We start from the raw sequence: 15768 nt of genomic DNA on the forward strand, positions 1-15768 counted from the left end.
AGCTTACAGTTTAACATAATTTGCTATTATGGTTTGAGACTGTATACTAAACTGTATAATTTTAGTCTCGTAATTATAGCTACTTGATACCATCCTATTCAGACCCAACACACTGAGTCTCATCCATTGGAATAATTGAGGAATATTTATTTTAGCAGTAAAGGTAAGTCAATTCTACATGTGGATTTGTATGAGTGTGTGTGGTGTGTGTGTGTGTGTGTGTGTGTGTGTGTGTGTGTGTGTGTGTGTGTGTGTGTGTGTGTGTGTGTGTGTGTGTGTGTGTGTGTGTGTGTGTGTGTGTGTGTGTGTGTGTGTGTGTGTGTGTTAGAGCCCACAGTGCACACACACACACATGCTTTGTTTTTAGTCAATAGTGATAGGAAATTCAGAGGAGTGCAGTGCACTGTGATTCAGAGAGAAAAATAATCTTCTCTCTCTGTCATTCACAAGATCACTGGAGCATTGCAAGCACCCACCTATCTCATACCTTTCAGTAGGCCGAAGTTGTGGATTTGGCACAACATGCCAAATAGCTTTGCATGGCTCTCTGACATCTGCAGTGGAAGAAAGCAGAGCACACAACAAGCAGAGCAGTGTATTTAGTGGTTATTCTGGTGATAGTATATTATTAGTATTATGATGGGGGAAGATACAGTGTCTTCAGAAAGTATTCACACCCCTTGACTTTTTCCACATTTTATTATGTTACAGCCTGAATTTAAAATACCCCATGACGTCAAAGTGGAATTGTGTTTTTAGAAATTTGTACAAATTATAATAAAATGAAAAGCTAAAATGTCTTGAGACAATAAGTATTCAACCCCTTTGTAAAAGATAGAAGAAGCAGACATTGAATATCCCTTTGAGCATGGAGAAGTTATTAATTACACTTTGGGTGGTGTATAAAAAAATATAATCCAATATTTTTTTCACTTTGACATTACAGAGTATTTTGTGTAGATCATTAACAAAAAAGTACAATTAAATGCATTTTAATCCTACTTTGTAACACAATTTTGGGGGGAAATAGTCCGGGGGTGTAAGTACTTTCTGAAGGCACTGTATATGTCTTTGAACATATGAAGAATTGTATTATTTGACCCGAAAAAAACCATGTCATTTTGTCTTTGACGGACATGAGCAAAAACTGATTTAAGTCTGTTCTGGAGTTCTGTGTGTGAGTGTGTGAGTGTGCGTCAGGGTCATTTTAAATGTAGTCATCCATCAATCCTAGACCACCACCATCTGAGTTAATTGACAAAGAACAATCGCTCCTCTGGCATCATCACGACTTTCTATTTTGTAGTGTGAAAATACATATATTTTACAACGAAAGTATAAAAATACTAGCTACTCCTGGGAATATACTGTAGCAGAAGATGCTCTGAAACTTCCTCTCCTCACTCTCTCTCTGCTGTGTCTGCAGTGCTACTGCTAATAACGTGGTTTTCTACATCTCCCATGTGGAATCACTTTGTAGTTTTCCAGGGGTTGCTACTTTTGCCAATTAGTTGACAGTTGTTTTATTATTCTTAAAAAAAAAATGATCCCACGAAACCCAAATCAAAAAGCTATGCTTTTCAGCCTTGAGTGTATCACCCCAGTCACAAACCTCAGGAGCTCCATGAGAATAGGCTCAGTGATCAAACACTTTACAATGACACATTGTTTACATGTCGGCTTTGACTTGGAATGTTTGGGTGGTCAGATATTTGAATTATGGGGGTGGGAATATGTTGGCTTTAAGCATAATTTCATGAACAATGGGTGGGGGGTGGGAATATGTCAAATTCAAGCATAATTTCATGAACAATACATTGTTGCCATGATTTTTTTTGAATCAATCGTATTCTATGTTAACGGCAAGTGATTGTTAATTTGCAGGTGATCTACGGTTTATTTCAATAGGGGCATGGGCAGGTACAAACACATTGACTCATTGAATAAACAAACTGTGATGTGTGTGTGTGTGTGTGTGTGTGTGTGTGTGTGTGTGTGTGTGTGTGTGTGTGTGTGTGTGTGTGTGTGTGTGTGTGTGTGTGTGTGTGTGTGTGTGTGTGTGTGTGTGTGTGTGTGTGTGTATGTGTGTGTGTGTGTGTGCCGACAGAAATATTCTGAGCATGCCTGGCATATAGCCTATAGTACTCCATGCTGCCCTTTCTGTGGCTGAAGTGTCAGTTCCTAAAAGGCCTTTCAGAACCACCACAAAGGAAATGCATTATTAGATGCAAATGAAGGAACTTTGTGTTTGCTTTGAACTTTCACAAGCTGCACAAATTGTTCGTTATCTTAACAAAATATACAGAAACGTTCACGTGAGGGAAGGACTTCAGAAGGCCACACGATTGAACTTCCTTACGTTGTTAGTCTGCTATGGAGCAATATAACGATATGAGAAAAACACATTTATAAAAGTAATGAAACTAGCCTGAAAGTCTACAGTCTAAATGTGGATCCATTGTCAGGTATGGCCATCAACAATATATCAGTAACTATATCTGTTTTGCCTTGGACACTAGGCTGAATCCTCTACAGTGCTCTATGGTAAACACTAGCTAACCTGGGCCATTGTCATTAAATAAACCAGTTGGTAGCCTCTTGACCTCTAGCGCCCTTAGAAAAGTTAACTGGCCTTGTAAATAACAAGCTATAGGACGTAGTAAAAAAATAACTATCCAATTAATCAGGATCACAGCCGCTTCATTTTGGAAAGAGGAAACATATGTTCAGTGATGAAGATCTAATGATCCAGTGTTCAACTTAATAAAAATAATAATAACAATACATTTTTTTATTGAAAAAACTACTGCAAGGACAGACTGACAACAAGAAACACACCCTTATAAGGACAGACTGACAACAAGAAACACACCCTTATAAGGACAGACTGACAACAAGAAACACACCCTTATAAGGACAGACTGACAACAAGAAACACACCCTTATAAGGACAGACTGACAACAAGAAACACACCCTTATAAGGACAGACTGACATCAAGAAACACACCCTTATAAGGACAGACTGACATCAAGAAACACACCCTTATAAGGACAGACTGACAACAAGAAACACAACCTTATAAGGACAGACTGACAACAAGAAACACAACCTTATAAGGACAGACTGACAACAAGAAACACAACCTTACAAGGACAGACTGACATCAAGAAACACACCCTTATAAGGACAGACTGACAACAAGAAACACAACCTTACAAGGACAGACTGACATCAAGAAACACACCCTTATAAGGACAGACTAACAACAAGAAACACAACCTTACAAGGACAGACTGACATCAAGTAACACACCCTTACAAGGACAGACAGACGTCAAGTAACACAACCTTACAAGGACAGACTGACATCAAGTAACACACCCTTACAAGGACAGACAGACGTCAAGTAACACACCCTTATAAGGACAGACTGACATCAAGTAACACACTCTTACAAGGACAGACAGACATCAAGTAACACACCCTTATAAGGACAGACTGACATCAAGTAACACACCCTTACAAGGACAGACAGACATCAAGTAACACACCCTTATAAGGACAGACTGACAACAAGAAACACAACCTTACAAGGACAGACTGACATCAAGAAACACACCCTTATAAGGACAGACTGACAACAAGAAACACAACCTTACAAGGACAGACTGACATCAAGTAACACACCCTTACAAGGACAGACAGACATCAAGTAACACACCCTTATAAGGACAGACTGACATCAAGTAACACACTCTTACAAGGACAGACAGACATCAAGTAACACACCCTTATAAGGACAGACTGACAACAAGAAACACAACCTTACAAGGACAGACTGACATCAAGTAACACACCCTTACAAGGACAGACAGACATCAAGTAACACACCCTTATAAGGACAGACAGACATCAAGTAACACACCCTTATAAGGACAGACTGACATCAAGTAACACACTCTTACAAGGACAGACAGACATCAAGTAACACACCCTTATAAGGACAGACTGACATCAAGTAACACACCCTTACAAGGACAGACAGACATCAAGTAACACACCCTTATAAGGACAGACTGACATCAAGTAACACACCCTTACAAGGACAGACTGACAACAAGAAACACACCCTTACGAGGACAGACTGACAACAAGAAACACAACCTTACAAGGACAGACTGACATCAAGTAACACACCCTTACAAGGACAGACTGACATCAAGTAACACACCTTTACAAGGACAGACTGACATCAAGTAACACACCCTTACAAGGACAGACTGACAACAAGAAACACACCCTTATAAGGACAGACTGACAACAAGAAACACACCCTTACAAGGACAGACTGACAACAAGAAACACACCCTTACGAGGACAGACTGACAACAAGAAACATACCCTTATAAGGACATGATGACAACAAGAAACACAACCTTACAAGGACAGACTGACATCAAGTAACACACCCTTACAAGGACAGACTGACATCAAGTAACACACCCTTACAAGGACAGACTGACAACAAGAAACACACCCTTACAAGGACAGACTGACAACAAGAAACACACCCTTACAAGGACAGACTGACAACAAGAAACACACCCTTACAAGGACAGACTGACAACAAGAAACACACCCTTACAAGGACAGACAGACAACAAGGAAAACAACCTTACAAGGACAGACTGACAGCAAGGAACACAACCTTACAAGGACAGACTGACAACAAGGAAAACAACCTTACAAGGACAGACAGACAACAAGGAACACAAACTTACAAGGACAGACAGACAACAAGGAACACACCCGTACAAGGATAGACAGACAACAAGGAACACAAACTTACAAGGACAGACAGACAACAAGGAACACAGATTACACTGATGATGTATAGAATATCATGGTTTCATTCCTGGTGGCATTTAGTGCACTCTGAGTTAAAGTACAGTACTCTATATTTAAATGTTGGTATCGAATACCATCTGCCATACATACAATACATTTGGAATGTATTCAGATCCCTTGACTTTTTCCACATTTTGTTAGGTTACAGCCTTTTCTAAAATGGATTAAAAACAAATCTTCAGGAACACACAATACCCCATAATGACATCGAAAACAGGTTTTTAGAATTTTAATTGACATTTTTGATTTAATATATTTTAGATTAAGGCTGTAACATAACAAAATGTGTAAAAGGTCAAGGGGTCTGAATACTTTCCGAAAGCACTGTATGTAGATACAGTATCTGTAAATGTCTACATAATTGCTCATTAATTGTGTTATTTTACAAATATTTTTCATCACTGGCAATACATTGCGACTTATAATATGTGACATTTTGGTCAAGCAGGTCTGGATAGCTTAGTAGAGTTGGGGTGGTATTGTCCCAAATGGTTCCTTAATCCCTATAAAGAACACTACTTTTGACCAGAGCCCCCAGGTACACTAACATATCTTTCATGTGTCACCTCTGAACTGGAGCTTTCTAGAGAACGTGTCGCTAACCTCTTAAAGTATTTTCAGATCATGGACGGACGAGTAAAGCTGCAGGCATCTGGTGTGACATCACACTAACATTGCATTTTGGGCCAACTGACAAACTGACATATCCTGACTCTGTCACAAAGTCAAGTGTTATCACTTAAGACCTTTCTGCCCTTTAAAGGGACAATGGATGTGGTACTAGGCTACTTCCTATTCCTCTCCTTTTTGTTTAGAGTTAGAGGGAAAAAAGTTGGATTTTGAAAAAAAGTTGGATAATTGAATTTGACTTTTACTCTCTTGCATGCCTGTGTGCATGTGTGTGTGTGGCAAGGGGTTCGTCATTGTTAAATGCTTTTCCGTGTGTGTGTGTGTGTGTGCGCGTGTGTGTGTGAGGCAGAGAGATAGGGGAAGCGTGGACATTTTGGGCTTGTATATTTAGGCACATTGTCTGGACACAGAAAATGAGAATGGATGGGATTGTAATTACTGAATGGAGATATTCACATGCTGTGAAATGAGAAAAAGCTGACTGAAAAACCTCCCACAGGAAAAACAAGTCCAAATAAAGTAGTTGCCATGGTGACAGATGCATTCAAATGGAGTCAAGTGGAGTCAGCTAACCTAAAAGACAAAAAGGTACGGATGGATCTTCTAGTGAAAAAAGTTTCACTGACCTTAAAGAGAAGGTCTTGTCTTTTAAATGACTTTACAGTCGTGCGTGAATCTATGGCCAAATTGCTTTTATGGGTTGTTACTTCAAAAGAACCCCACAAACTGAGTTTTTATGTAACACAATGAAGCTGTTAATGCAAATAATGGAGACATTTTATTCCATATCATTACGATAGAATACATTTTATTCCATATCATTACGATAGAATACATTTTATTCCATATCATTACGATAGAATACATTTTATTCAATATCATTACGATATAAGACATTTTATTCCATATCATTACAATAGAAGACATATTATTCCATCTCATTATGATAGAATACATTTTATTCCATCTAATTATGATTGAATACATTTTATTCCATATCATTACGATAGAATACATTTTATTCCATATCATTACGATATAAGACATTTTATTCCATATCATTACGATATAAGACATTTTATTCCATCTCATTATGATTGAAGACATTTTATTCCATATCATTATGATAGAAGACATTTTATTCCATCTCATTATGATAGAAGACATTTTATTCCATCTCATTATGATTGAAGACATTTGATGAAATCTCATTATGATAGAAGACATGTTATTCCATATCATTATGATAGAATACATTTTATTCCATCTCATTATGATAGAATACATGTTGTCCTCCCTCTGTCCCTCTGTCCCTCTGTCCGTAATGTAAGTATCAATCCCATATGTTGAACCAAGATGATGCAGTGACACTATCTCATCACAACTGATATTAATATCAATATATATTTTTATAATAAGGCTGTAATAGCTGTTGAAATGTCTTCATGTGGATGTTTAAACCACAAACACTGCATTGATCTCATCTGTTTTCATCCAAAGTAGCAGCCTACACTATAGATCACCAGTTCAACAGACAGACAGATGCCTCTCCCTCCCTCCCTCCCTCCCTCACCCACCACATCACAGCTCTTCTCATATGACCTTGGGGTCAGGGGGTGCCAGTTAAAACCAGAGTAAACTGAAAGGTCATTAACCCAGCATGGGGTTGGTAGACCATCATCTCATTGGTATCATAGAGACCATCAGCAGGTTCACTTTCAAACACACATACATAGAGGAACAGGGATCAAGACCTGCTGCTGTAGCTGATTGTTATAGAAATCTATATTTACCTCCAAATGGCTGCCTACGTCTCCAATGACACCCTATTCCCAACATAGTGCACTACTTTTGACCTACGGCCTTTGGTCAAAAGTAGTGCACTATACAGGGGATAGTGTCATTGTTTTAAGTCAGATGGCGTCACTCCTAGGCAGCACTCGTCCCTCAACTGATCATTGCAAGCAGAATCGACATGCCATCTGACGTAATACAAGGGGATAGGGTGCCATTTAGGATGCAGCATATATTTACCTTAAATTGTTTGTTTAGACTGAGACATTGCACGTTTAGAAAGCACACAGTGCAGATTATATGTTTACATCACATTTATTGCAAACATCATTAAAGTCATCCATTAAATTGGTACCTCTGCACTTCTCTCTACCACACAGTATTGTGTCTCTTCGCTCTTTTCCAGAGGGCTGAGCAGCATGGGTTAGTTCACCACTCTGTGTACAGGCAGTGGGCTACAGGCAATGGGCCAATGGGGGCTGAGGCTGAGTTCAGGCCAGAACTGGGTTCAAATACTTTGTGCCTTCATGCGTTTGCATCCCCCCTGGGTCCTCTTCTCCTCTGATGTACAGCAGCTCATTACCACGGCCTATTAAAAGGGCCCATTATTCATTTACACACAGTACACTTTGAACTCGAAACAAATATCCCCACATCTCAGTTAGGGCTCCATCCCTAATGGCACCTTGTCCCTGTATAGTGCACTACTTTTGACCAGACCACTCTGGTCCCTGGTCAATAGTAGTGCACTTAATAGGGAAAAGGGTGATATTTGAGAAGCAGCCTATGTCTTACATAACTAAACTTAACCCATAGCAGCAGCATCGGAGACCAAGCAGGCAGTCTGGTGCCATTGTCTCTACCATTGTCGCAGTGTGACAGACTGCACTGGATCCCTCAATGTTGCTACACAGGTTTTATTAGTGTGGTTGAATGCTAGGGATGCACTATGGTCTAGTTTTAAGCTTGTGGAGGTTCTCGTTCTACTAGTAGACCTTGGCTGGGAAGATCCAGTTTGATATGCATGAGAAGGATGTGCTCGATCTTTTGCTAGTGTTAAGAGCACAGTGGCGTGTTAAAATGATACCACATAGAAATGTAATGAGTATAACATTAATGGAACCTCTGACCAGTCTAATTATATGTGCTAGAAACTGCATGATAATGAAATGAGAACATACTGGACCATCGCTGTCTGTGATACTGCATGGCATACTGCTATTACTATACACAGCTCAGTCTCAATTTAATTATTTGATTTTAAGAGCCCAAACTAAACTAACATTCATTATTATGGCAGGTAGCCTAGTGGTTAAAGCATTGGGCCAGTAACCAAAAGGTAGTAGCCTACGTAGCTGACTATACAGTGAGGTGGATCTGAACATGACAGGAAACTGAAGGAGTACATTTGAAAAGCTTTACCTTCATTGCACTCAAGTTACTGTAAGAGCTCATTAAGCAGGTAGAACAAAAACACCAAAATATTTGAGATTTTTTTTTAATCATTACTCCAATAAAAAATACATTCATACAGAAATAACTATTTTACAAAACAATTTGAAATAAAAAAAACATGCCATTAATCAAACAAAAAGAAACCTTTTTTTCCATCAATAAAGATACTTTAGTTAAAGATAGGGCTGACAATTTGCAGTTTTGATTTTGATTATAGAAAGCTGTTCAGTGTGTAATCCCTCCAACAATCAGTTTTATTTCTCTTTACTGAATCATTCCCCGTTCAAGCTAGAAAATGTCAATCATTCTCCAACACTGTAGCAGACTATCAGAAGTAAACAATACATCATTTGTTTTGTTTGTTGAGCCATTAGTACTCTCAAGTTAAATGTGTCCTGGTCTTTGTTTTTCATAAACAAACTGCACAATTTAGATTTGTTTGGTCCCTTACCCTGCAAAATATAAGCTTCTTTGAAAAAAACTATTTTTAAATAAGACATTTTGCATGGTTTGATATCCACAATGTACATTTTAAAGTACATTTTAAAAGGAGACTTTCCAACAGTACTGTTGACCAGATCAACTGTACTGTACAATGGTATGGTGTTAAAACAAGGACGTCCATGCAGGTCAATAAGCATCCACTGTCAGTTTGAGAGTACTCATGTCAGGTAAGCGTTTAACAATTCAACAGACACTAAACATACCATGGCCTGACCAGAATTGGTTATTTGCAATCAATCTTAATTTACCAAGGCCTTCGTGGCCGAGCAGATCAAATGTCACGAGAACTCAACCCCCCCCAACCAACTAGGAGACTCTATAATTGACAATAACTTACCCAATTTACCATCCCACATTTCATTTTAAGAGCATAACATACCACATTATGCTACTACACAGTAGTAAACCATTTCAAATGCAATTGTTTCAAGTGCTCTACAATTGTGTCTCGGCTCAAGGATCATTTTAAAAACATTTAGATTTTGTCCTAATGGATAGATACTGTATGTTGACAAATGATGCACAGAAATGTAAAATGTCAGTAAGTATAAAGCGGACTTTTATTCAAGTTTTGAGACTGACCTAGACAAGGGCAAAAGGTGTGGCCATATGAATCGGCGCCTTAACAAAGCTATTCAAATCATACACTACTGCATTTCAACCCCCCATGTGAGTGATCTATTTATCTGGACAAGGCCACTTACATAAGGCATCATTAAAGGTCAACAGTGCATTTACAGATATAGAAAAAGAGTAGACCAAGAGAACAAAAATAAAGAAATTCATTTTTAAACAGAATAGAAACTATTCCATGATCAAGACAGTTGCCAAGCAATAGTGATATCTCCAGACACACAAAAAAGGAAATAAGTCACTGCTACATGTTTCTGTACAATAATGTGGTATCTATGGTGTAAAACAGATGTATAGCTGCTTGTTATTGGGATTTGCCATCATTATAACTCATCGAGTGACAAACAAACCCAAGATCATGCAACTTCTGGTATAATGAAGGTATTAATGTTGTGTACAACCATTAGATACAGAGCTTACACAATGGACAACAAATGAGCTTGGTAGCATTAACTTTGAGACGCGCTACTTAATACATTGCACAATTTATATCTGCGCCAAACAATCCGCTTCCCTCCTCCCCACCTCGTTTAAGAGTGTCCTACCACCTCCTCTCAGATGGGGGCGCTCTATCTCAAACCTCAAACTGGCGGCTCGGACACACACACTGCCAAACCCAGCCTAGATTCAACCAATGCCCCACACAACAGCACAACACCTTTGCTTGCATTCATTCATTACCACAAAACGAGACAAACCCCCAGCCCACAACATCCCCTCAACGCCATTCAGCTCACAACCATACACTTAATAGTAATATATCCACAGGCAGGCACTCAGTCACAGGCATTCTCACAAGCTCACAAGAAACACACGTTTATTGGAGTAGTATCGCTGCATGTGTCCAGACCAGGAACTAACTCCACAAAGCATCAGACACCATACAAAGACAAAACATTATTTCTTGTCCTCGACATTTTCTTATTTCTCTCTAGCGGATCTCTTCATTCTCCATCATCCTTGGTAGTTTCCGTGATTCTTTTTCCAGAATGTGTCGACCTTTCAGAGCTCTTTCCTCCGAGAGGTCTTGGAGGTACTAAGTATGGTGCAGAAATTGCCTGCATGCTTTTACTGGGGCACACTCCCCTTGTTCACCTTCCTCCCCTCTCAGGGCACTGCACCTCCCCACAGGCAGGTTAGGAGACCGTCAGGACCATCCCTCAACACCGCTCTGGGACCCAGCTCTTAGATGTGTCTCTTCATGTGAAGCGCCAAATGGTCCGAGCGAGAGAAACACCTGCGAGGAGAAAGAGAAAGCAAATTAGTCTCAGCATTTTTAGAATAGGTTAGAGACTGATATAACAGCAGTAATATTCAAGTCAATATTTCAGATGCATGGATTTGCCTTAGCTGCCCAAACATTTAAAAATGGTTAATGACATTTTCAACATTTCTCAATAAAACATTTAAAACAAACAAAGATAAATCCATCCCTAAACACTTCTCCTACCTGTCACAGTGACTGCATTTAAATGGCTTTGCCCCAGTGTGCTTCCTGAAGTGTCTGGTTAGCTCATCACTCCTTGCAAAACGCCACTCACAGCCTTCCCATGAGCACCTGTAAGGCTTCTCACCTGCAAACAGAAAACAAATGATATTATTTCTGTGTCAAAAGACAGCATGAAGGGCAGTGCTCCATTATGTTTCAAATCAGAAATAGACATAACATACTATAGGTTCTACATACTACTAGATAGAGTACTACAACTTGTAAATATGAGCTGTGATGTACAGCTTAACAATAGTTGACTAAGCAAACTCCGGTGGGCGGGTGAGAAGGGATAAATGTAGACGGTTTCTAACGGTGAAAATTCCATTAGCTCTGGTTTGGAATGTTGGAACCGTACTCATGTGCAAGACAGCTGTAAACAGCAAGAGGTCAGAGGTGATGGGGGACAACTGCTCACATAACTCAGAAAGGAATAACTGTAAATGTAAAATTCCCACCACTCTAAATTTAAATGATTCAGTCGTTTTCTTTTCCCATGGTGAAATGTGATCTGCTTTCAAGATCCAATCCACATCCTCTATGGCTGGCTTGGCTATGCCCACAAAAGGTTGCTATGTTACCCCCCTTAGTTAACGTGAAGTCAATGCTGCTGTGGGAATTAGTTCACAGTTTAGACCTTCCTTCTAGTGAACTATTCCAAGAATGCAGAGACCAAATTCATGAGTAGAAATAAAAAACAAATACTCTTGTAAGCCTATGAATATGTAAAATTTTCTGAATGTTCTTTGTAAAGTAAATGGCTGCAGATTCCGAATACTGAGGAGACAACCAGCTGGTCTGGATTTTCTCTTCCAAGGCCTCTCTGCTGTGACAACAGTATTAGTATGTGGGTAACAACACCCACCACCAGTCTTTCTGGACTGGCATACATTACCTGTATAATATTAGACTAGGGCCTGGTCTAATAGCTCAGAGATTCTGCTCTTTTAAATCCACATATACACTTGAATGGGAGGAGATGTTGTTGGGTCATGCAGTTTACCTGTACACAATCAACAATTTACCTGTATGTGTACGCTGGTGTGCTTTCAAGTGGGAACTTTTCGTGTAGACCTTACGGCATCCATTGAAATGACACCTGTGGACCCGCCTCCTCCCATCTGGAGAATCCTCTCCATTGGCTAAGCTTCCCCTCTCGGCCGTTCGTCCACCAATGCCCCCGGTCTGTATTTTCCCAGGTGAGTGTAACACGGTCTGTATACCGCTCCACACCTGGGAGGATATGGAGGAGGCCTCCTTGCTCACCTCAGGAGAAGATGGTGGAGTACTGATAACAGTAGAACTCAGGTCCTCTCCCATAATGTCACTCAGTGGGTTGGAGGTGAAGTCGAGGGTAGGGGAGAGGTCATCGGAGCCGTCGGACGCCTCGCTGCTGGCGTCGGAGTTTAAGCTGTTGGCCTCCTGATTGTCTTCCTCCTTAATGTGAGTTAGGATCTTTGGGTCGGACTCGGCCTTGTCCCCACGGGCCAGGATCATCCAGAGGTCCTCCTGGCTCGTCTCAAACTTGACGTCTGTGGCCGAGACGTAGGGCTCGCTCTGGAGGTACCGCTCTAACTCCAGACATGTCTGATGGGATAAGAGAAAAATGAGGACACCATGTAGGAAACAACCCAAATACACACACAGATGGAGGAGAGGATAATGAGTAAACCATGTAGGAAACAACCCATATATACACCCACAGATGGAGGAGAGGATAATGAGTAAACCATGTAGGAAACAACCCATATATACACCCACAGATGGAGGAGAGGATAATGAGTAAACCATGTAGGAAACAACCCATATATACACCCACAGATGGAGGAGAGGATAATGAGTAAACCATGTAGGAAACAACCCATATATACACCCACAGATGGAGGAGAGGATAATGAGTAAACCATGTAGGAAACAACCCATATATACACCCACAGATGGAGGAGAGGATAATGAGTAAACCATGTAGGAAACAACCCATATATACACCCACAGGTGGAGGAGAGGATAATGAGTAAACCATGTAGGAAACAACCCATATATACACCCACAGATGGAGGAGAGGATAATGAGTAAACCATGTAGGAAACAATCCATATATACACCCACAGATGGAGGAGAGGATAATGAGTAAACCATGTAGGAAACAGGAATATAAACAACCTATGCAGTACATATATAGACAATGTACAATTCTGAAGGCAGTGGAGTGCATGTAACGGGTGTCCCCAGAACTATGGCTGCTTCCCAAATGGCACCCTATTCCCTTCATAGTGAAATAGTTTTGACCAGGGCCCACAGGGTAGTGGTCAAAGTAGTGCACTATATAGGGAATAGGATGCCTTTTAAGAAGCGGACTAGATCAGGGAAGGTTAGTAAACATTTCCTTAGAAGAAATTACTCAGTTGGTGGCGGTGCTCTTTCCTCCAGCATAGCTGTCATCATGCACAATTATATAATTTACATATGCTACAGGGGCCCCTGTGTGTTAGGGAAGTGCTTGTAGATATTTTAAATGTATCAATTATTCAGCATAATGTGGGTTTAATAAGGCATCCAGTGGCATTGCTAGAAATAACATGGCACACAAGGGAATGGAGGAGGTAGGCCTGGTTCAAGCAGGTCCATAAAAAGCTTTATTTATGAATACCGCAAGAGCTACATACATTTATGGACTTCTTTTTATTCTAAAAGGGAAGTAAGGACTCTTCCGTAAAGCGTGACAACCCGAAAGTGACCACTAACTTTAATATATTCAAAAGTAACAATATTAATAATGAATTAATTTCAAACTATTTGGATATAGAAAACATCAGTTAAAAGCAATATACATTATAGAGTAAGTTGTTATGTAATAGATTTCTGGTAAACCTAAAAAAATACTTTGTATTCATTGCAAACATTTATTTTCAACAGGGCAGAATGAATCTCTGGCGAGCTTTAAATGCCTCAGACCGCATGGAGAGTGAACAGCCCCAAGCCCGCAAATGCAAGGGAAACTACACCGTGTAGCAAATTCACTTTAATCACCCAGCAGAAAAATAATACCTAGTTTCTCGAATATTATGTCATTCATATGAAAACACATGTTGACAGAGATGGTGGTAATTTTTAACAAAATCATTTGAAGACGCACATACTCGTCTCCGCTAATTCCAAATACGAGCTCTCTCTCGCGCACACAGACACACACACTATTTTCACGATGACGCATCAGTCGTCTCTAAAACGGAATAAAAACAATGTGTCGTGGTTCACGCATTGGACTAGGCCATTAGCGTAACTAATATAATTGCAACGTGCATCCATGCTTGAGTTGTTACAAAGACGTGAATGGAATTTACTACGGTGTCAAGAACGTGCTACAAGTCCAAATAGTAAAACTTTGTTGTTTTGCATTCCTGACAGCTTGCCTCTCCACTGACAGCAACCTGCAGTTGCGCACAAGTTTACTGCGATGTGGAAAACATGTTTCATTCATTTTAGTGTTTCTCTGTCAAAAATAGGACTATTCACAAATATAAATACCTGCTGCCAGTACTCCTCGAGAGATGGTAAAGCTGAAAAGTATCCGGTGTCATGTACAATCTGGAGCTCCTGAAAAATGCTGCACATAGGAATAACATCCATTTCGCTCCTATATAGATGCAGCTGCAATTACACCCAAAATTCAAGGTAGTTGAATTGTCTTTTTTTTTTTAAACGTGCGTCTTCGATGTCTTAGCATGTATGATATGCTGTTGTAAAAAAGTTGAGAGAAGTAGGTCTGACTATCGCCTTCCAGTGTTCTTCGGGGAACGCTCTTTCTTTCTTGCTTGCTCTAATAGCAAACAGTGAACTCCCTGAAAGTCCGTCGACACTGTAAACTTCCCTATTCAAAATCTTACAGCCAGCCTTCCCCACGTGATTACATTACGCTTTCGTGATACTGACCAATCGTTTAGCCAATGTGTAATACCCGCCCACCTTGACGATCTTCTGTGATATGGTTGGTGCGATGACTGAATACTCCTTCATTCCCATTGGACCATGTGGGCTCTATTTTTAGAGCAGTATATAAAGTTTTCACGGTTACTAAAGCGAAGAATCCACATTTCTGTCGGTATAGTATGATTTCAGCTTACCTTCCAAGCTGTTGGTTACAGCTGACTATTATGGCACAAGTTTTAAAATATAATCATTTCTTTACATCTATTCTGGTGTTTGTATTGATATTTTAACAAGTATCATGCATTAGTTTACTCAATACTTATGTCACTGTGACTGAACTAACAGACAATCTATTTTACACAGCTTGGAACACCAGCCTATGGGACGGAATATAAGGGGTGGCATCCAATCAACACCATTTCGG

General features: G+C 39.9%; 1 protein-coding gene across 1 annotated transcript; it reads right to left on the reverse strand.

The window, feature by feature from the left end:
• Positions 1-8815: 8815 nt before the first annotated feature.
• LOC109871920 (Krueppel-like factor 6) lies at positions 8816-15445 on the reverse strand. Its single transcript, XM_020462950.2, has 4 exons — positions 14943-15445; positions 12440-13001; positions 11376-11499; positions 8816-11162 (listed from the first exon to the last, which is right to left on the reverse strand). Exons 1-4 carry the CDS (start codon positions 15042-15044, stop codon positions 11111-11113), a joined length of 840 nt encoding a protein of 279 aa, XP_020318539.1. The 5' UTR covers positions 15045-15445; the 3' UTR covers positions 8816-11110.
• Positions 15446-15768: the final 323 nt, after the last annotated feature.

Source organism: Oncorhynchus kisutch, linkage group LG27 (assembly GCF_002021735.2).
Source record: "Oncorhynchus kisutch isolate 150728-3 linkage group LG27, Okis_V2, whole genome shotgun sequence".
In the NCBI taxonomy this organism is placed as follows: domain Eukaryota; kingdom Metazoa; phylum Chordata; class Actinopteri; order Salmoniformes; family Salmonidae; genus Oncorhynchus; species Oncorhynchus kisutch.